The sequence below is a fragment of the Geotrypetes seraphini genome, chromosome 4, assembly GCF_902459505.1.
Source record: "Geotrypetes seraphini chromosome 4, aGeoSer1.1, whole genome shotgun sequence".
NCBI lineage: Eukaryota > Metazoa > Chordata > Amphibia > Gymnophiona > Dermophiidae > Geotrypetes > Geotrypetes seraphini.
The window spans coordinates 97,669,810-97,691,199 of record NC_047087.1 but is presented as its reverse complement, the minus strand read 5'-3'; the positions used below and the strand labels follow the sequence as shown (position 1 = coordinate 97,691,199).

The 21,390-nt window shown below is 43.8% G+C and overlaps 1 protein-coding gene across 7 annotated transcripts in view; it reads left to right on the top strand.

Moving 5' to 3' along the window:
- The window catches only part of IGSF3 (immunoglobulin superfamily member 3), a 410,183-nt gene extending 394,030 nt beyond the window's left edge, over positions 1-16,153 (top strand). For all 7 annotated transcript variants that reach the window (XM_033942350.1, XM_033942352.1, XM_033942353.1 and 4 more), the window contains 4 exons: positions 136-543; positions 7,342-7,761; positions 8,353-8,775; positions 13,771-16,153. In XM_033942350.1, coding sequence (XP_033798241.1) covers positions 136-543; positions 7,342-7,761; positions 8,353-8,775; positions 13,771-14,021 — 1,502 coding nt within the window. In that variant the 3' untranslated portion in view covers positions 14,022-16,153. The remainder of the gene's footprint in view (positions 1-135; positions 544-7,341; positions 7,762-8,352; positions 8,776-13,770) is intronic.
- Positions 16,154-21,390: the final 5,237 nt, after the last annotated feature.

Below are 21,390 nucleotides of genomic sequence, written 5' to 3'. Positions count from 1 at the left end.
AAACTTAGATTGTGAGCCCACTAGTGACAAATAAGGTGCCTGTATATAATATGTAAACTATTTTGGTTGTACCACAGAAAGGTGGTATATCAAATGCATGACCCTTACTCTTGTTTGTGTTTTGTCCCTTCTCAGTGACCAAGCTACAGGTCAGTAAGTCCAAGAGGAGTGTGACTGTGGTGGAGAATGGGGCGATCCCTCTGAGCTGCCAGGTGAAAGCTCAGACCAGCCAGGACTCACACTTTACCGTGCTCTGGTATGTGCACAGATCCTCTGACGCCGATGGCAAGCTGATCCTGAAAACAGCCCCCAACGCCGCCTTTGAGTTCGGCACCTATGCAGAGGAGGAGGGCCTGAGGGGTCGCCTGCAGTTTGAGAGGTCACCAGCAGGGCTCTTCAATCTCACTGTCCAGAAAGCTGGAGTCGGTGACAGCGGAAGTTACTATTGCCACGTAGAGGAGTGGTTGCTGAGCCCCAATAGTGCCTGGTATAAGCTGGCAGAAGAGGTGTCTGGACTGACTGAGGTCACTGTTAAGGAGCCAGGTGAGGCGAAACCATAAGCTCAGTCTTCCCTATATGTTGAGGAGAGCAGATTGTTTGGGGGTAAAACCTGTCCTGAAGGCCATGGGATATCTAGCACAACACCTGTCCTGTAGTTCAGTGTCTCTCAAATTGTGTGCCACGGCACAGTGGTGTGCCCTGAAGACATTCTGGGTGTGCCATGAGAGATTCAAGAATTTTACTTTAATTTTAAAAATTCCCTTCTTAAGCATATACTAGAATAGATGACATGTACACTGCATACACAAGAGTCTGTCAATGTTATGAGAGTCTATGTGTGTAAGAATACAACTGCCCAGATAAGCATCATTCTTTGATGTGATTTGTCCTTGAAAGCTAACAGCAAGTAATTTTAGTTTTATTTAGCAATCAAGGCTTATTTAGCAACCAAGGCTGTGTTACCATTTGGGCCTTCTTATCTTTGTGAACTTGGATTTTCAGCCCTGACAGAAATTAAATTGAAAAAAAGAGAACAACTGCAGATGGTGGATGATGAAATGAATGTTTGCTTGTTGACTATAGAGCCACATTTTGAGTTAATTTGCACAAAAAAACAAGCACATCCATCGCATTGATTAGCAATTCTATTTTATCTACTTTAGTTTCACTATAGTTACAATTACGCATACATAGCTTAAAGAACTTTAAATAAATAAATCTCAAAATTAATTTTTTCTTGGTTTTGCAATATTATAATTTCAGTTATAATGTGCCCTGAAAAACATTTGCTCTGTTTAGTGTGCCAGAACTAAAAAGGGGGTCTTTTACTAACCCCCTCTTCGCCATTCAGCGCGGCTTTCTGTGCTACAAACTGCTAGCCCAGTTTCATAGAAGAGGGGATAAGGCGGCTAGCTGATTTAGTAGAAGGCCCCCAAAGTTTGAGACACATTGCTGTAGTCACTACCAAAGATCTTTGAAAGAAAAACTAAATGGAAAAAGATTCACACCCATCCCTGATTTTCCTTCCTACTGATGGAGGATCTAAATAACATATTAGGGGCAATTGTATAAAGGTCATCTAAATTTTGTCAGGATGAAATGCAGGGTGCTTAGTATATGTTCTATAGGGGCATCTTGGTGCCTAGATTCCATTATAGAATAGAGTGTAAGTCGGCATTTGTGCACCAACATTAATTTGCTTTCACGGCATGTAAAAGGCAGGTATAAATGCTGGCACATAACAATTACACTTTAGCTTGCAACTTTTACTATTCTGTAAGTTACACTTGTAAGTGTTGGCCCCACACAAACACCCTTACCCTTTTCAGCTGTGATAAGCTTACAGACTATCACTTAGCACCCAGCAGGCATTTATGTGTGTGAATGTTACATTCACACTAGAGAGTTGCGCGGGGACAGAAATCCCACCCATCCCCGCCAGGATCCTCTCCGTCCCCATCAGGATCCTCTCCATCCCCACCCATCCCCACAAGGAATTACCTCCATCCCCGCCCGTCCCCATAAAAAGCAGCAATTACTTCTGACAGGATCATCAATTCCACAGTTTCTTTTGTGTTTGCGCTGCTGTTTTCCTTGTGGAATCTCTTTGGTGGAACCTTTTTTTGTTTTCTGTTCAGGTAATTAACTTATAAACCCCCTCTTTTACTAAGGCTGACGTGTCTATTATATTATATGGACAAACCCTGCTTCCAAAGCCTTCCATCCCCGTGGGAGTCCTGTGGGTTAGGGGGGATACCCGCGGGATTCCCGCGATCCCCGCTCCCGTGCAGACCTCTAATTCACATATGTAAGTGCTGGTGTGCTATAATCTTAGAGCACAAATGACAGTATGTCATTACAGTATGTAATTCAAATCATTTTCTGTCCTGTTTTCCCCAGAGAACTCAGAACAGGTTGCAGGTTAAACATACATAATATACAGTTAACAGTTGTGGAACTCACTCCCAGGCTATATTAGAGAAGAATCTATACTAGGCAGGTTTAAAAGTTCATTCTTTACAAAAACCTTTCTTTACAAAAACCTTTCTTTACAAAGATGCCTTTGAAAATTAAAACCTTCATTTATAGATAACATTATGTTAGAGGACCTTTTCATTTTTTATTCTCAGACCTATTATGTTATCCTTCAATGTTGCCTTTTTCTAAAATATTGTAGTTTTATCCTTTTTCCTTCTGTTTCTGTATGTTTGTCCTCAGAATTTGTCCCTATACGTATAATTTATGTTTTTGTTAACCCCTGATTTTTAATATATGGAATTTGCTTTGAATTAATATTATAAGCGTTTGCATCAAATTTTAATAAACTTGGACTTAATAATTACAGTCACTGGCATAATAAAGGGGTGCGGTCTGCCCCATGCACGGTCTTTGTAAAGGACACAGGCACCCATCCTCCTTTCTGCTCCCCTCTTTTCCACCCTCCCCTTCCCCCCCCCCCTTGCCATGCACCTGGTACCTCTTTAATTTTTTTCTATGCGGGCAGCATTATGAACTTGCTGCCCGTGTAGGTGTCGCCTCTCTCTGACGTCACTTCTGGGCCCCTGGCACTTCAGAGGGATAGTCAACACAATGCAGGCGAGTTCATCCTGTTGCTCTCACCTGGAAAATTAAAAAGTTACAGGGAAGGGAAGTGGGGCGTGCTCACCGTGGGGGGGGGGGGGGAGGAGCGGGGGGATTGAGAAGAGGGCAGGGGAGGGGTATCACCGCCCGGGTGCCACTTACCCTCACTATGCCACTGATTACAGTACAAGTTTATGCTACAAGTTTTTATCCTAACTTGACACATACTAGGGGTCTAATACTAATATACATCATAATATACAGTTTACAGGTTACAATTTACCATAGTTATTCTTAGAGTGCAAGATTTCCAATGCAAGTTTTATCCTAATTTGATACAGAGACAGTGTAAAGGTTAAATCTGCCATAGTTAAAGTGCAGGATTTTTCAGTACAGTTTTCCTAATGTGACACATACCGGGATCTGGTACGAATATACATTTCTTTGTAATTCATCGGTCATGGGTAGAGGAATTAGGTGACAGAGGTATGTTTTTATTGCTTTCCTAAAGTTGAGGAGTCCTTCAAGGGATCTGATCTGTGGGGGGCTGTTGATTCCAGTGACTGGGTACGAAGTGGGAGTAGGTAGGAACGTTGTTTGGCTGTTTGCAGTTGAAGGGCACAACCAGGCTGTTTGCTAGATGCTAGGGTTAAAGAATTAGGGGCAAAACTATTTTCTCCTGCTTCAGTAACCTGTGGCCCAGCAGTAACTGTGATAATTAGTTCAGGAATTTTCAGACCCACCTGCTGCAAAATGCACTGATTCTCAAGTCATCCCTTTCATACTGTCTGCCACTGTGACTGGAAGAGCTCTCCACTCAGTTCAGCATAGAGAGAGACGGTGCCGTATGGCTTTGTGTCTTTGGGTTGTTCACCACCGTTATAGTGCAGAAAGGGGACAGTTCATTGCACAGTATATCTGGCTTTTGGTGGGGTTGATGCAGCAGTTTCTGTCTGGTTCTTTGGGTTTTTAGCTCCATCAGACCCAGAACTGGGATCTAGAGACACGAGCCTTTATTCCCCCCAATTTTTTTCTCTAGTTTTATATCTCCTCCTAACTTATTTTAGTCGTCATTACAGCAGCATTCCATGGCTGGAATGGGACCATTCAGCGCAGCCACTTCAGTGCCGCCCTTTCAGCACAGGACATTACATCGCAGGTCTTTCATCGCTGCCGTTTCATCATTTGCCCATTTAATCACAGCCTGCTGCACTGACATTACAATTAAATTGTGAGCTTAGTAGCTCTCCCTCCTTTCTCCTTCCTTTTACCAGCAATCCCCCCACACTGATTAAATGCTCGGATTAGTAGCTCTCCATGTTTCCTTTCTTTTACTGGCATGTTCCCTCCCCCAACGATACCTCCTTTCTCCTTTCTTTTGGGGGCAATCCCCCACCACCCATGGCATAGTAGCTCTCCCTTACTGGCACGTTCTTCCTCCTTTCTCCTTCCTTTTACTGGCACGTTCTCCCTCCTTTCTCTTTCTGAGGCAAAGCACTCTAGTGGGGAGTGAGGGACAATATCCCCTCCCCCCAACACTAAATCGTTGGCTGAGTAGCTCTCTCTCTCTCTCTCTCTCTTCCGGGGGGGACAAGGAGCAATACCCTGCCTCAATGCTGAATTGCTGGCTTTGTAGCTCTGCCTTTTCCATGAGGGGTGATGGATAGTAGCTCTCCATTTTAGGGCAATGGTTAATATCTCTCCCTCTCCTTCCTTTTATTGGCAGAGCTGCTGTCAGGACTCTCCCCTTTGCTGTTAAGAGTTCTTCCAAACTGCAGTGAAAGGGCCATGCAGAACTGGGCGCACTGAATCATCCTCGGTAAACTGGCTGTACTGAATTGGCCGTAATGAAACATCCTAGACTCTTCCACTAAGTGTCACCATTCTGAGGTGGCAATGATTCCCATCTACCCAGGTTATGAACACTGACCTGCCAGCATTCTCAACTCTGACCGAGCCAGAGATTACTGGCATCCCAGGCCACCCGTTAGATTTGGTGTAAAAGAGTAAGGCCAAATATACCAAATTAATTTATTAAAGGTCAGTATATAAAACCTGACGGCACATTTCAGCATATGCCTATTTCAGCAGTACTGTATGTACTTGTTCTGTCCTCTCAAAGAAAAAGCCTTTGCTACTATTTACAAAGGACAGTATATCAAGTATTTGTAAATTAAATCAGATTCCTTTTAGCTTGGAGCCATTGCGACTTGTAGCAGCAGAGGGTTGGACTGAAGCTCTAAAAAGCCATGGGGCTGGAGCAAGCAAAGCACCATGAGCTGATATACTGTTTCTTATTCTGAATGAAGGAAAGCCAGAGATCAACTGGGGCCCCTGGCATTGCACAGGTGTTCCACCTGAGAAGTTATTTGCAGTAGATGAACTCATTTTCTTCAAGATTTTATATGAATTTAATTTATTGAAGATTTCAACAACTTTATATATATCCCTAAAGAAAATGTTCCAAAACATGGCCATGTAAGGTTTTATATATTGATCTTTGATAAATTCATTTTGTATATTTGGTCTTACTCTTTTTTATGCCATTTGTCTCGTTAAGACTTTGCCCCTTATCCTTTGTTTTATTTATTTATTTTTATCTCACTTGTTTCTTTATCTTCCACCTTTTATATTTTCTATTTTATCTCCATTTTTAAGCCTCCGGTCTTGTGTTGTGGCAGTCCTTGGCTGTGGTCACAGACCTCAGTTTCCTCTGAAACCCCTCATATACTATATATATTGGTATTAGATTCCTAGTATGTGTCGAGTTAGGATAAAAACTTGTACTATAACTGTGACAAATTGTAACCTGTTAACTGCATATTATGTATGTTAACCTGTAATCCGTTCTGAGCTCTTTGAGGAAAACGGGATAGAAACTGAATTAAATAAATAAAATATGTATTCCCTTACTGTGAAAGATATATCCTCGGCCCTACCTGGTCCAAGGGACAGAAGTTGATCCCCAGTCCTCCCACCTAGACGTGTACAAAATTGTCACCGAGCTACTAAGCTGGCCCACGTGACACATTTAGAACTCCTTGTGCTTTCATGGCAGTTGTGTGACAGGAGTAGTCACCTCCATTGAAAAACCTCCACTACTTCACTGCAGATCCTAATAATGCCCAGACCCTGCTGAGTCCCTTTTATTTCAGTAACATACAGCCTTAGTGCAGTATGAAGAATAAGGAGGAGGACTGAGATGCAGATGGGACAGTTGCCCACATCAACATCTCTCAAGGACACCAAGGTCAGAGTATAGGAAAGTGCAAAGCACCCTTAATTTGTCCTTGAGTATGGACTGCACTTAATGCTCTTTACCCTACTCTCTGGGAACATCTTGAAAACCAAGAGGCCAACAATGATGTTAAAGCAAAATACTTGCTTAAGAGGAGTTCTGCATATGATCTGCCTCTTCCTGGAGGAAGAAGAAATCAAACAACACCCATCTGGGAATAGAACAAAAGGGTACCTGAACTAAACTGAAGGTGGATTGTCTGTGGCTACCAGAGAGGGTCAGGAGTGCACATTAAATAGAAGCAGGATGTTAATGGTCTCTCCTTCTGTTGAGTTTGGATATGTTGGCATGTGACAGATAGATCACTGATGGCTCTGCAGTCCTCTCCCCCTTCTTTATCTCCCTCCTGTTTTTCCTGCATTTTCTAAATCCTTTTATGTCTGCAGCACATCATTTTCACTATTTATAAATAAGGTGGGCATCCAGAAGTGGTGTGGCCAAGATCTGAAAGACAGATAGGACCACCTCTGAAGCAGGGTGGAAAGTTAGGAGAAAGACCTCAGCAAGTGTTTGGAGGGGGTCTTTGGTACGTCTACTTTCTTGAGCAGAAAAAAATTCACCTTTCAATTCTTTGAAATCTCCACATTCAACCCGAGGCAGTCAATGATCTTTAAACCACTGACCGCCGCATGCTGAATTAAGGCCACATATTCAATGCCAGGCCATGTGAATATCGGCCTTGTTTTCAGTTCACTCCATATTCAGTGTTCCCCCAGAATCTGGTTTGCCCTTTACCTGGGCACGTCACTATAGGAGTCACCTTCCTTGTCTAAGCCAGGTGGGTGGTCCAAAGGTAATTTGTAGCTGAACTTGAAATTGTGAAGGAGCATTAGTCATTTTGCCTGAAACTTTGGTTAGTGGCCATCGCCTGAGTCACAGGTGTGTTTACTCTGCAATACAGCTCATGTGTGTTGAGCCCTTAGTTGTGAGAGGCATTGACTTTTTCCTCTCTGCTTTCATAGATGCCAACTTGCAGGTCAGTCAGCTGCAGAAGAACATCACCATCTTGGAGAACGAGTGGATTGCAATAGACTGCAGCATCACTAATCGGACCAGCACCGACTCCCAGGTCTCAGTGGAGTGGTATGTGTGGAAATCGGGTCACTCGGAAAAACAGCACATCCTGCATCACAAGCGGGATGGTGCCCTGCATTACGGCTATGAAGAGGAGGGGAATATGGAAGAGCATAAGCTCCCCCACCACTTGCAGCTGGAGATCCCATCCCCTGGGCTGTACAGGCTTCTCATCCAGAGCGCAGAGGTGCAAGACAGTGGAGCCTATGACTGCAGAGTGCAGGAATGGCTGCTGAACTCCCAAAACAAGTGGTATAAACATGCTGAGGATGTCTCTGGACTGACCAGGGTCACAGTCCTGCAACCAGGTAAATGGAGAGGATGGTCTATGGTATTCCCATATCCTTATGTATTTACCAAATCCAAACTTAATATACATTTGTAGATAAGAGCACCACACAAGGACTGTATAAGAAAAAAATAGGGCATGTTGTGGGAACTTTAGTGTGGGAATGAAGTACATTGGTAGAGCTATGTGTATGGGGAAGGGCTCTCAGTATTGGAATAGCAGGGAGCACTGCAGGCCAAGATTGAGGGGCATTGGCAGATCTGAGCATAAGGATCTCAGAAGTGAAATAGAAGGGGGTGTTGCCCAAAAGGATTGAGAAGCACTGGCAGAGTACACTGTGTAGGTCTTAGTGCTGGAATTGCAGGATTGAAGTGCTTTGGCACAACTGTGGAGAGTGAAGATTCTGAGTATTGGATTAGCATGGGATTCTCAAAGGCAGGACTGAAGTGCTCTAGCAAAATTTTGTTAGATCAGGATGGAATGTGAGTGTGATATTTATTGAGGCGGGTATTACCCCCAAAGAGCCATTTTATTTTAAGGATTATTTTATTCAGTGTTTCCCAAAATAAATGTGTATTTTATTAACTTTTTCTATCTGAATAACTTACAGAAGCAGCCTTGCGACTTGACCTTACGGCGTTGAATGTCACAGTTCCAGAGAAAGGTCACTTCCAGCTGGATTGCAACGTGCTCTCACGCTCCAGCCCCGTGTCACGGTTCTCCCTCACCTGGTTCATGTTAAGGACTAAAAGTGGTGTGGCTGGAGACAGAAACAGTGAAGTGGAGAAGGAACCTGTGTTCAGCATTGGCCACGATTCTGTGTTTGAGCCAGAACCGGTGAGGTGGGATGGCAGACTGAGATTCAAGCGGGTGTCCGCTGTTCTCTTCAGACTGAGCATACAAGAAGCGAGTGCAGCTGATGCTGGCAACTACTCCTGCCGTGTGGAGGAGTGGCTACCAAACCCCAGGGGCCTTTGGTACAGGCTGACTGAGGAAGAGTCGGGGTTGACTATAGTCAATGTGCAGCTTGCAGGTGAGGACCAGTATGTGCCCAAACATGACACAGGTGGCTATTTCCCTAATGTCATAGCAGTTATCCCTTTAAAGCAGGTTTATTTACAGAATATGTCTGCTCTTATAAGAACTTCTTTACATATTACAGAGTTAACTCATGGACTGAGCTGACTCAGAATAACATGGAATTAGGTCATAAAAATTGGAGCAAAAAGACATTAGAAAATGTGTAGGTGGCTGATCCATTTCAGGTCATTAAATATGGCTATCTGGGCATAAGAGCCAACTTTTGAAAATTCCACAAAAAGGGAATGGGATTCGATATACCACTTGGACAAGGCATATTAAGTGGTTTACAATCAGGTGTTCGAGCATACTTGGGGCAATGGAAGTTTAAGTAACATGCCCAGGGTCATAAGGGTTATCAGTGTATTGCAAACTGTGTGCTGCGGCACATTAGTGTGCCTTTTGAGATTTTAAGTGTGCCACGGCTCACAGGGCAGGAAGAGAGGCTCCGGCACCTGTGTCAGCTGACTTCTACCATCGCATTGTGCATATCTGCTGGGACTCCTGCCTTCCTCGTCTCCGCGCACCCGGACCAGCAGCGGCAGCTCTGTGTGCTTTTAACTTCAGCACACAGCTGCCACTAACAGTAGGCCGGTTTCATCAGGCAGCCTCGAGGCCTTTGCTAGGCCGGCCCGCATTGCATCATCGAAGTGGGCCGGCCTAGCAAAGGCCCCGAGGCTAATGAAACCGGGCTAAATTACTGCTAGTGGTAGCTGTGTGCCGAAGTTAAAAGCACACAGTGAGCTGTCGCTAGTAGTGACAGGAGAGGTATTGCTGGACAGGGAAGGGAGAAGAGGTATGCTGAACATGGGGAGCAGGGAAGGGGGAAGTAGTACTGCTGGACAGGAGGGGAAGAGGGAAGGGAGAAGTGGTAATGCTGGACAGGGAAGGAGGGAAGGGAGAAGGGGTACTGCTGGACAGGGGGAGGAGGGAAGGGAGAAAGGGGTACTGCTAGACAGGGGGGAGGTAAAAGGAAGGGAGAAGAGGTGCTGCTGGACCTAGCAGAAAGGGAAAGGTGCTACACACTGGAGGGGAGGGTGAGATGGTACATGGGGAGAGAGCATGTTGGGTTGGAGGGTGAGAAAGAGGGATGCCATTGAGGGAAGAGATAAGGACAGAGAGAGAAAGCGTGCAGGAGGGAGAAAGTATTGGACATGGAGAGGGTGAGATGGATGGTAGGACAGAAAGGAGATAAGGAGAAATGTTACACCGTGGGGAAGGGGGAGAGGATAGAGAGTGAAAGTTGGACTCATGGAGGGAGAGAGAGAAAGATGGTGGTTGGAGGAGGAAGAATCGGGGTGAAGGAGAGGAAGGGAGAGATGATCATGTGCATGCCCTGAAAATAAGACCTAGTGCTTTTTTTGGGTGTTGGGGGTGGGGTGTCTCGGGGTTCGGGGGGAGGTTCATCGTGGGCAGGAGGGTTTGGGCTCCTCCTGCCCAGATCCGGTCAGGGGGGTGGGGGGGCTGCTTCAGGGCAGAAGGGGTTGGGCTCCCTCTTGCCTGTATTTTACTGGGGGCGGGGGGGGCGCGTCTCGGCAGGAGAGAATGGCTATCTTTCCTGCCACAATAGCGATCCCCTGAACTGCCGCCAACTGCGGCACTTCGGGGGAGGATCGTAGCAGGGGAGATAGCCAATCGTTGTTGGGAGGGATTCTGTAACTGGTGTTCTTTTTGACAGACACCAGTTACAGAATCCAGCTTTTAGGTGAAGGACTAGCCCCTCCTTTGCCTAAAAGGTCTTGTTTTGAGCGTTTGGGACTTAGGCTGTTTTTTGGTTGGTAATGTGTTGTAAGTGTAGATGTAGTGATGGTCTGGGCATTTAAACAGCTGAATATAGAGGTAGGCTATTCTCAAAAAAAAACAAACCCTCATTTTGGACATTTATTTTGAGAATGGACATTTCCCCTGCTTCTATTTTCAGCGTTTAGGGCCTAGGCCAAAAGGGGACAGACTTTTTATTTAATTATGCCCCTCCATGCATCCTATTTTATATCTGTGAGCCATATGGCACATAGTTAGGCTAAGCATGCACTAAGCTTTAGTAAAAGGGCTCATAAAGTGTGCTTTGATTTCTGTAAGGATTGTAGAGAACAAGAGAATGACATGGGAAAAACTTTGTCCCCCATCTACACCCTGTTCCCATGAGCTCAGTCCCTGTCTCCGCAAACTCTGTCTGATGCCATTTACACAAGTCTCGAATAGTTATGATTTTATATTGAAATCATTTTATTAAAGTATAAAAAGAAATAGCATTCTGTACAATTGTCATTTTATATAGAACAAGAATTATCAAAACCACTGTCTCCTTCCCCGTCCCCCTCACATATATCTCCTCCACTATCAAGAAAACTGAACAAGTCAAATCACTATAGAACGCTACATAGAAAAATTATTCTAACAGAATACTTCAGTCACACATGGTAGGAATAGTGTTAGGGGAATATAACTAGGGCATGGCCTGGTAGTGGGCTTTGTGAACCCTATTTATGTCTAAGACCAGGTCTGGCAGAATACACATTTCAAATCTGATATATTCTATTCACAAAATAAAAAATAAAATTTTCTACCTTTTGTTGTCTGGTTATTTTATTCTTTAAATCACATTGGTCTCAGGCTCTGGTTTCTGTTTCATTCTGTTTTCTCTTAACTCACTCACTAGGGTCTCCTGACCGTTTGACATTTCTTCTTTCCCCATGCTCGCCATCCACCTTCCATCTCTGTGTATGTTTTTACCCCTTGTTCAGCAATTCCCTTCTCTGCTCCTATACTTCCCTTTCTAGTATTTCCCCTGTGCCCATCTTCCTGCCTTCATCATCATCACCATTCTGTGTCCCTATCCCCTCTCCTTGTGTCCAGTGTCACTCCTCTGTGTCCCTATGCTCTCCCTGTCCAGCATCTTTCTTCTGCATTCCTATTCTCCTTCCTGTCTAGCTATCTTCTTCTGTATTCATATACCCTCCCATGACTGACTGTGTCCTTATGCCACTCCCATGTTGCATTTTACTTTGTGTCCCTATCTCCATGCTCACACCCATGACCATCATCTCCCCTCTTTTTGTGTGTCCAGCTTCTCCTCTCTCTTACACCATTGTGTATCTTGCCTTCTCTTTCCTCCCTCCACGGTGTAAAATATTTCACTCCCTCTTCCTTCATCCCCTTGGTTCAGCATCTCTCTTTCTCTTCCCTTCCCTCTCCTTCCCTCTCCTCCTCCCTGCAGGTCCAGCACCTTTCTATCTTCCCTCAGCACTCTTCCTATAGATCATTGTATGCTAATAGATCTCATGCATATTCATTGGGGAAATCCTGAAAACCCAACTGGATTGTGGCCCTCGAGAAGGGACTTTGACACCCCTGCTATAGATCTCCCTTCCCTCCAGCCCCCCTGCGGTCCAGCACCTCTTTCCCTTCCCTCAACCCCCCCTCAACATGGGAGTGGCATAAGGACACAGTCAGTCATGGGAGGGTATATGAATACAGAAGAAGATAGATAGACAGGAAGGAGAATAGGAATGCAGAAGAAAGATGCTGGACAGGGAGAGCATAGGGACACAGAGTGAGTCCAATACCTCTCTACCTTCCCTCTAGCCCCCCTCCCATTGGTCCAAAATCTATCCCTTCCCTCCAGCTCCCAGCCACAGGTCCTGTACCTCTTCCTTCCTTCCAGCTCCCTACTGCAGATATGGCACCACTTTCTTTCCTTCAGTTCCAGTCACCCCATCCAGGACCTCTCTCCCTTCCTTCCAGCCCCAGCCCGCCCACAAATGGGTCCAGCACTTCTCTCCCTTCCCACTAACACCCCCCCCTACACTTGGGTCCAGCACCTCTCTACCCAGACCAGACCCAAAAGCGCCCTTCACTTCAGCTCCAGCTCTGCAGCCAGCCAGCAACTCCCTTCCCCCCCCCTCCCGGGGTCCCTTCAGCCCTGGAATCAGCCAGCCAGCACCCTCCTCCCATGAACCATACCAGCAGAATCCCCTCGTGATTCTAGTAGCCCCTCCCGGGAATATAGCAAAACTGTCAACCCCCAACAGATCAACATCTCCTCAGCTCCCCTCACACCTACTTTACCTGAAGGAGCCAGAAACGCCACGATGATGCCTTCCTTCTGCCCTCATGTTCAAAGCTTGTGAAATTGCGGATAGAGTTTGCAGGGATGGGTCAGGGACAGATCTTGCCGGGACAAGACAGGAACAAATTTGTCCTTGTGTCATTCTCTAGGTAAAAGGCCTTGTTCCTGTTCCTACAGTATACTGGCAGAAATTTTTCCCATTCCTGTGGATTTATTGTGGTTTGCTAAGGTTTACCCTGAGAATCTGTCCCCATGTCATTCTCTATAGAGAACCTGCAACATACATGGCGATAGGGAGGTAACACCCATCTTTGAGAGATTACAGGGAATGGCTCTACCAGTAGTTAATGTAGTGTTTTCCAACTCAGTCCTGGAGTTACCTCCTTGGCAGTCAGTTGATTTGTATACACTGCCTCTATTAGATGTAAATCTCTTTTGCGCATATTTCTGGGGATATCCTAAAAATCTGACTGGCAAAGGGGTACTCGCAAGACTGACTTGAAAAACACTAATTTAGTGTACCCACTCTTCTTAATTAATGTATGTGTATATGGTTTATGTATTGTTTCACTCATGTAGAGACAACAATCACATGGGGGGGTGCATTGTTCAGAAGTGTTCTAAGCATGGGCTAAGCAACAGTGCTTAATCAAACCTGTGACCCTTGCTTCCAATCACACATCTCTGTGGTTCATTTTGATGGGGGGTAGCCATGTATCTTTGCTTTGCTGAATGGTCCCAGTCCTGCTAGTAGAAAAATTGTATTGTGTGGTTGACATCAGCATAGACAGTTTGATTAGTTTTCCAATGAATAATTCATCATGTGAGACACCTGAGGTCTGTGCAACTTAGTTTCACTGCCACATTCTTTTTCCTCAGGTTCCACCTTGCAGTCTGTCATCTGTTCCAATGATGCCCTTTTCTACTTTGTCTTCTTCTACCCTTTCCCCATCTTTGGCATCCTCATCATCTGCATCCTGCTGGTGCGCTTCAAGACCCGCCAGTCCAACAAGAACTCGGAGGGGAAGAATGGAGTCCCCTTACTCTGGATTAAAGAGCCTCACCTCAACTACTCACCCACCTGCCTAGAGCCCCCTGTCCTCAGCATCCACCCTGGGACCATAGACTAAACCAGACAGTGTTCTGCAACCCCATGACAGAAGAAGTTGTTTTCTTTAAGTTTATTTTAGTGCCCCTCTGATGTTGGAACTGTTCCCATCAGACACCAGGAACATCAGCAGAGGGCACACTTTTGACTCCTGGTAGCTTACTCTTCCTTTGGTTTCAGTGGAACAAAAATACCAGACATTGTTATCCTAGAAGAGGAGGAAATAGGAGATGTATATAGCCACCTTGCTAGCAGTTTATTTTCTAATGCCCTTATCCCATTCTTTGATTTTACCATTTCATTAAAGAATAGACAGAATGGGACAACTGGGGGATCCATTATGTAATTTAATTTTCTGTTATTTTATTGGGACATTGTTTTCTACTCTTGTTTTTATTTCTCTCAGTTGTATACTGTTAACCATCCACCATCAAACCCTGAATTTCTATGAGAACCTCTTAAGTACGACTGTGGATGGTTGGGTGGAGAAATGGAAGGATAGCAGAGGCTAAGAAACAAGCTCTCAGGCCTTGACAGATGATGGCTCCTCTGTTCTGCATTGAATAAGTTAAAAAAAAATCTGCATAATACCTATGTTTGCTTTTTATATGCTTCTAGTTGTTAAGCTTTTCTTGTAAACGAACTTTAAGAAAGTTGCTTATTTTTTCATTGTTCCGGTTTTGTTATGCAACTTGTGGAACTTCTCAGGAGCCCTTTGGCCACCATTTCAGTTCTCACTCCTGTTATACCACGTCTCTGGTCTAGGTTGATTGACCATGAGTGGACAATTCATTCTTCATGGGTTCTTTTTTAATCATGTTTTAATTCTTCTTGTGAAAGCAACAGCAACCCCGGTTTGCTAAAAGAAACCTGCATGCACCTTGAGAGCTGACATGGGGTATTCTGTTGCTTTTCTCAGACAGGAGTCTTTTCAAGGGCTGTATGAGAAGCTAGAGATATCTCATGTGACCAAAGCAACGACTGGCAGGAGAGCAGTGACATTCTGCAGGAACACCAGATTGTGACAGGAAGAACTAGGTAGAATTCCTCCTTGGTCACACACTAGCTCTCTGTTCTCTGTTGGTCTAGACATCATAATAGTCATGTCCTTGTGCCATACACACCTGCTTCCTGCTGTGCTGTATTAAGGCAGTGTACCAGGGCACTAGTATATGATTTCCTGATGCACATGCTGGTGCTTATGCTGGTACCACTCTATCTTAAAAACAAGGTTTTGTCGGGGGGGTTTGTACAAAGCCACCTCTGGTTAAGTCTTGAGTGAAGGATCTTTCCTGCCTTATTTAAGCACCTTCCCTCAACTCCCAGCTCCACGACCACCAAAGGAATGGCATTCATGACCTTGAGATAACCTTTCCTAGGGAAGGGAGGGTGAGTTAGAGTAAGATTTCATGTCTTCCTTAATGTCTTCCTTTCAAAACAAGCCTCATGTCTAGCGTGGGCGAATGGGGTTGATTCTTCTCCCTTTCCCATATTCTTTTTATTTCTCTAGGCCCACCTTTTAATGTCTAAAGAGGACCAATATTACTGAAGCTGAAATACTTAAAGTTGTCCTGTTGATGTGTGATCCATGAGTTTTGGACATCTCCAGATTATCAGCAGTGTTAAACCAGCATAGCTCATATATGCAGATTTCAATGTTGCCAAGTGGGGCCTAATGCATGAAAAATGTAAAAAAAAAAAATTTAATAAAAATGAAAACAAAAAAACTTCTATTCCTGAATGTGAGATGGTGAGATGGTAAACCATACCATTAACAAGCACAGAAGTGCAGAAAATCCAGATCCAGGTAGGCAGCTCTTAATAGCAAAATTGTATAAATTACTCTGATTCAGAAAGGTGCCAACCTCATATGGCATTGGTCACCTTGGTCTTCTGTGACTTGTTTTGTACTTTGTGTTGAGCCACAGGATGTATTCATCTGTAAACCCAGCTTTAGAATTGGTAATGCTGCCACTGACAGGATTTAAATTAAATCTCATTTTGGAGTTCTGGGTTTTGTTTTGGTTTTTTTACATTTGAAACATGTATAAAAATATTAAAGAGAAGGAAATATTTGGTTCTAAAAACAAGTTTGGTTTTATTTTACATGTGGTATTTTGTTCAATATTTTTATTAAAAATAATGTGAACGTTTCAATTGATGTCATGCAATATTTTTAATCACACATTCTCAAATCAACAGTGATCAAGGGATTCAAAAGTTGGTCAAATATTGCCACCTTTAGGTTGGAGGGCTTCATAACATGTGGGGTTTTTTGTTAGTAATAATTTGAACATGCATGCAAGTATTAAAACACTGTAGAAATAAAAACAGACATGCACTTCTTTCTGTACTGAACACATAAGGATCCCATGCCCAGGTCCACCAAAAATTAGCTACTTCCGTTGCTCTGGATGGTGGAGATCCAAAAACCCTGCCAATTGAAAACCACCTCCCCCAGTCTGGCAGCCAGAAATCTCCAAGCTCTGCAGCTAATGGCAGTGTCTGAGATGCCACCAGCTGCAGAGCTTGAAGAGTTCTGGCTGCCAGATTTGAGGAAAAGGTCTTCAGCTGGCAGGGCTTTGGAAAACCCACCTACTTAGGTATTTATATTTTGCATTTGGGGAGGAGGTATGGGGCATGGTAGGAAGAAAATTTAGTGCCCACCAATTTTGGGCTCAGGGTCACTGCCCACCATCTTACTCCCATCAGTTGCTTGGTAAGCCACTGGACACAATACAAAGATCTGTGATGTACATATCCCAAAGCTAACATTTTCTGCCAGTGGCATACCTAGCATATATGTGTGTTGTTGTTGTGAACAACTCAGATATATTGAAAACTGTGAACAACTCAGATATATTGAAAACCAATGTATGTGAAACCGACTCTTTCAATTGGAGACTAATGTGGTCATAAGATGTTATAGTAATGAAATTTTTGCAGAGACAATGAGAAACCAGTAACAGCTCAAAATTTGCTCAAAAAGAAGGAAAAAAACCTCAGAAAAGGCCCTCCCACCGCCACAAAGGTGGATATCAAGGTGGTTAAGCGATAACCTCACAGGCAAAACCTTCATTTAAAAGTGAGCATTTGAGCAAAAAACTGTGCTTCACATATACAAAATCACTGATAGAGGAAAAAAAACCACTTATCTTGAGGCTGATCGGCACACCGACGGAGGCCAGCGTTTCACCGTCAGGCTACATCAGGGTGTGACCCGACTGATCAGTCTACAAAACAAAGAAGAAAAACAAAGGAACTTAGCAGTTTCACATTAAGTTTAAACTTCTTTCTATAACAATACAAAAACGTACCTTGTGGAGAGCGAACACAAACGCTTCAAAAAAGTCCAGAAAATGGCTCCCATGGAGCGGCTCCGGGGTTTCGGATTTTAAATCTTCCCGGTGGGAAACGTCACCACCGGAAGTGTGTCAAACATCTGACCTCATGCTCCACTATGTTCGTGGTATATGTCATTTTTTGCCCTTGTTTGAAAGTCTATGTAGGACAGACTACACGGACCTTTAGGAGGCGAATTACCGAACATAAGAGTTGCCTACGCAACAACAAGCTCCCCTTGTTGTACATTGCCTTGAGCACAACCACACATTTGAGGATTTGCGTTGCTTTGTCATTGACTTCAAAAAAGTCCCGAAAATGACTCCCATGGAGCGGCTCCGGGGTTTCGGATTTTAAATCTTCCCGGTGGGAAATGTCACCACCGGAAGTGTGTCAAAGGATGACGTGAAAGCTGAGATAGTGAATCTGACAAAATCAGCCGGCAAAAAATTTGTGTGAGTATTCCTCACTGGTAGAATAATAAAGAGTGTAAAAAAACCTCAAAACAAAAAAGAAAAAACATGCATTTTTTTATATTTGATTTTTTCAAAAACCTTATGTTTTTGTGATTTTTGTTACTTTTTATTTTTTCTCAACTTTTTCAGCAATGTTCTGATGTCCAAAAAACCAAAAAACTAACATAGTGGAAAAAAGAAAAATGAGGAAAATAACAACCTAATAGAAAGCACTCCATTCAAGTCTCTGATTCAGCCCAAAAGGCTCTTCACTGTTGAGTAGGTGGATCCAGAATTGCTCGGCACGTAATAGTTGAATTGGGCGATTATTTATTTCTTCTCCGATATGGTCAATGACAAAGCAACGCAAATCCTCAAATGTATGGTTGTGCTCAAGGCAATGTACAACAAGGGGAGCTTGTTGTTGCGTAGGCAACTCTTATGTTCGGTAATTCGCCTCCTATAGGTCCGTGTAGTCTGTCCTACATAGACTTTCAAACAAGGGCAAAAAATGACATATACCAGGAACATAGTGGAGCATGAGGTCAGATGTTTGACACACTTCCGGTGGTGATGTTTCCCACCGGGAAGATTTAAAATCCGAAACCCCGGAGCCGCTCCATGGGAGCAATTTTCTGGACTTTTTTGAAGCGTTTGTGTTCGCTCTCCACAAGGTACGTTTTTGTATTGTTATAGAAAGAAGTTTAAACTCAATGTGAAACTGCTAAGTTCCTTTGTTTTTCTTCTTTGTTTTGTAGACTGATCGGTCAGGTCACACCCTGATGTAGCCTGTCGGTGAAACGCTGGCCTCCGTCGGTGTGCCGATCAGCCTCAAGATAAGTGGTTTTTTCCTCTATCAGTGATTTTGTATATGTGAAGCACAGTTTTTTGCTCAAATGCTCACTTTTAAATGAAGGTTTTGCCTGTGAGGTTGTCGCTTAACCACCTTGATATCCACCTTTGTGGCGGTGGGAGGGCCTTTTCTGAGGTTTTTTTCCTTCTTTTTGAGCAAATTTAGAGCTTTTACTGGTTTCTCATTGTCTCTGCAAAAATTTCATTACTATAACATCTTATGACCACATTAGTCTCCAATTGAAAGAGTCGGTTTCACATACCTAGCATATATTACACCCAGAGAGGTCATTTTTTAACATCCCCTCCTCTTTATGAAAAACATGATTTTTAGTAATAAACCACAAGTCGCACAACAAAAGTGTACTTAGGAAAAGGCAGTATCTTACACACTGCAGTGAGCACTAGAAAAAACAACAAGCCAGATAGATCGATCCTGCACAGTCCATGCTAACAGAAAACCATGTCTTTTGTATATACACAACACAGAAATACCCTCGTCCAGTATCGAATAATAATCACAAACTAAAAACAGAAATATGTAGACAAAAGTTAAACTGAACTACTAAGAAGCCAGACTCTACATACAATGCAACACCACAGAAACAGTGATGCATGTCCCCTAATATTGTACAAAATATAAAGACAGATATATATATATTTGAGAAAAGAGAATAACAAATCACTTTACAAATTAACAAATCAAAATAAAACAAAAAAATGGGAAATTGGCCACTGAAAATAAGTCAAAATGTATTCAAATTAGTCCAGTAAAAGGATCACTTTCCATTTTCTGTTTATAAATGTATCTCTCTTCTCATTTCCTCCCCTCAGATCTGGTATCTCTGTCTCCTTTCCCCTTTTCTCCCCCCAGATCTGGTCTCTCTTCCCTTTCTTTTTCTTCCCTGGTCCTCCTTCTCAATTTATCTTCTGCTTCTGTCTAAATTAAATTCATTTTGTATTTTATGTTACACTTATTGTGAGTTTTAAAAATGAATAAAGATTTATAAAAAAATATATATATATCTTTCTTACTATCCAGTCCTCAATTTTCCTCTTTTCACTGTCTACCTACAGCTTGCTACCCCTTTCCTTCACCTCCTCCAGTATATCTCACTAACTATCTTTCCCTAATCCAGCATGTGCCCTTTTTTTCCTTTATCCTCTCCTATCCAGTATGTGCCCTCTTTCTCCACTTCCATTCATCATCTGCTCCCCTCTCTCCCCTTCCCACTGACATCCAATGTCTGCCCTCTTCTCTCTCTCCCTTTACTCCACTTTCACCATATCTCTCCACTTCCATCATCTCTCTCTCCTTCCACCTTAAGTATCCTGCTCCCTTCTCTCTCTCCTTCCACCTCAATTCCATCAATTATCCTGTCCCTCTTCCTCTCCCCCAATTCCATTGAGTAGCCTATCACCTCACCTCCCCATCGCTGCTGCTGCTTTCCCACACAGTTCTGACAGCACATAATAAAGCTCAAATGCCATTCTTCTTCCCCTTGTTGGCTCATATCCCCCCCCTTCCCCTCACCTTCAAGATCACCTTTCAAATCATGGTTTTCTTTTTCAGCGGGGCCTCGATGCAGCAGTCATTTTCATACATTGCAGGCGGTTACCTGGCCCGAAGCTTCTCCTCTGACACAACTTCCTGTTTCTGCCTGGGCAGATCATGTCAGAGGGGAAGCTTCAGGCCAGGCAGACGCCTTCAACTTATGAAAAAAGCTGCCACGCTGGGCCCCACTGAGAAAGAAAACAGTGATTTGGAAAGGCAACCGTGAAGATGAGGGGAAGGGGATGAGATGGGCCAACAAGGGGAACAGATGCCTGGACAGTGGGGTGCCCTGGAACTGTGGGTCCCAGGGCAGCTGCCCTGTTTGTCCTCCCCTATCGCTTACCCTGGCCAGTATTTTCAGAAAACAAAGCCTCCAAAAACCCCATGGCCTTCTATGGGACACTGTTAGAGCTGTAGAACATCTCAGCACTTTATTCCAAAAGATCCCCCATTTCTAGGTACTCTTCCAAGCATGTCTGACCAGAGCTACTCAGACAACAAAAAATAAAGCATCTAGCAAAGGATGGCCTTCCTGGCCACTTCCCCCATACATCTAATAGGCACACACTCCATCCTCCACTTACACAGCCTCATCTATCCCACTGCCCCATACACCTGTGCTTACCAGCTTCTCTCACACTCTCCATCCTATACCCAGACACAGCCTCATCAACCACACACACCTGCACCTCTCACACCCATTCCATCTCCACCCAGCTTCATCTTCCCCACACACCTGTGCTTACTAACCTCTCTTACACACTCCATTCTACATACCTATACCCTCCTTGAATACAATCCTCCACATATACCTCCCTTTTATACAAATTGACCCACCCCCACAGAGCCCATCTTTGCCTCTCCTCAAACATCCACACTCCCCATTCTCACCAAACATATCAGCCCTGCAAACTCATCCACATCATACATACTCCCTTTCTATAAATCCTAAATTACATATTCATTTTCTGTAAATCTATAATAGAACACATTTCTGAAGCCACGCTGCCTCCTGCTTTCCCTACTACATAACCAGGCAGCATGTCGACACACTTTACAATTAAATCCTTTAGAAATTTGCACAAACACCTTGGATTTGATAGATTGGCAACACATTTCTGGCACAAAGACTGAGAGGGGAGAATGAACAGTTTTACAGTTCTAGCAGTTGGATAAACTGCAGCCTA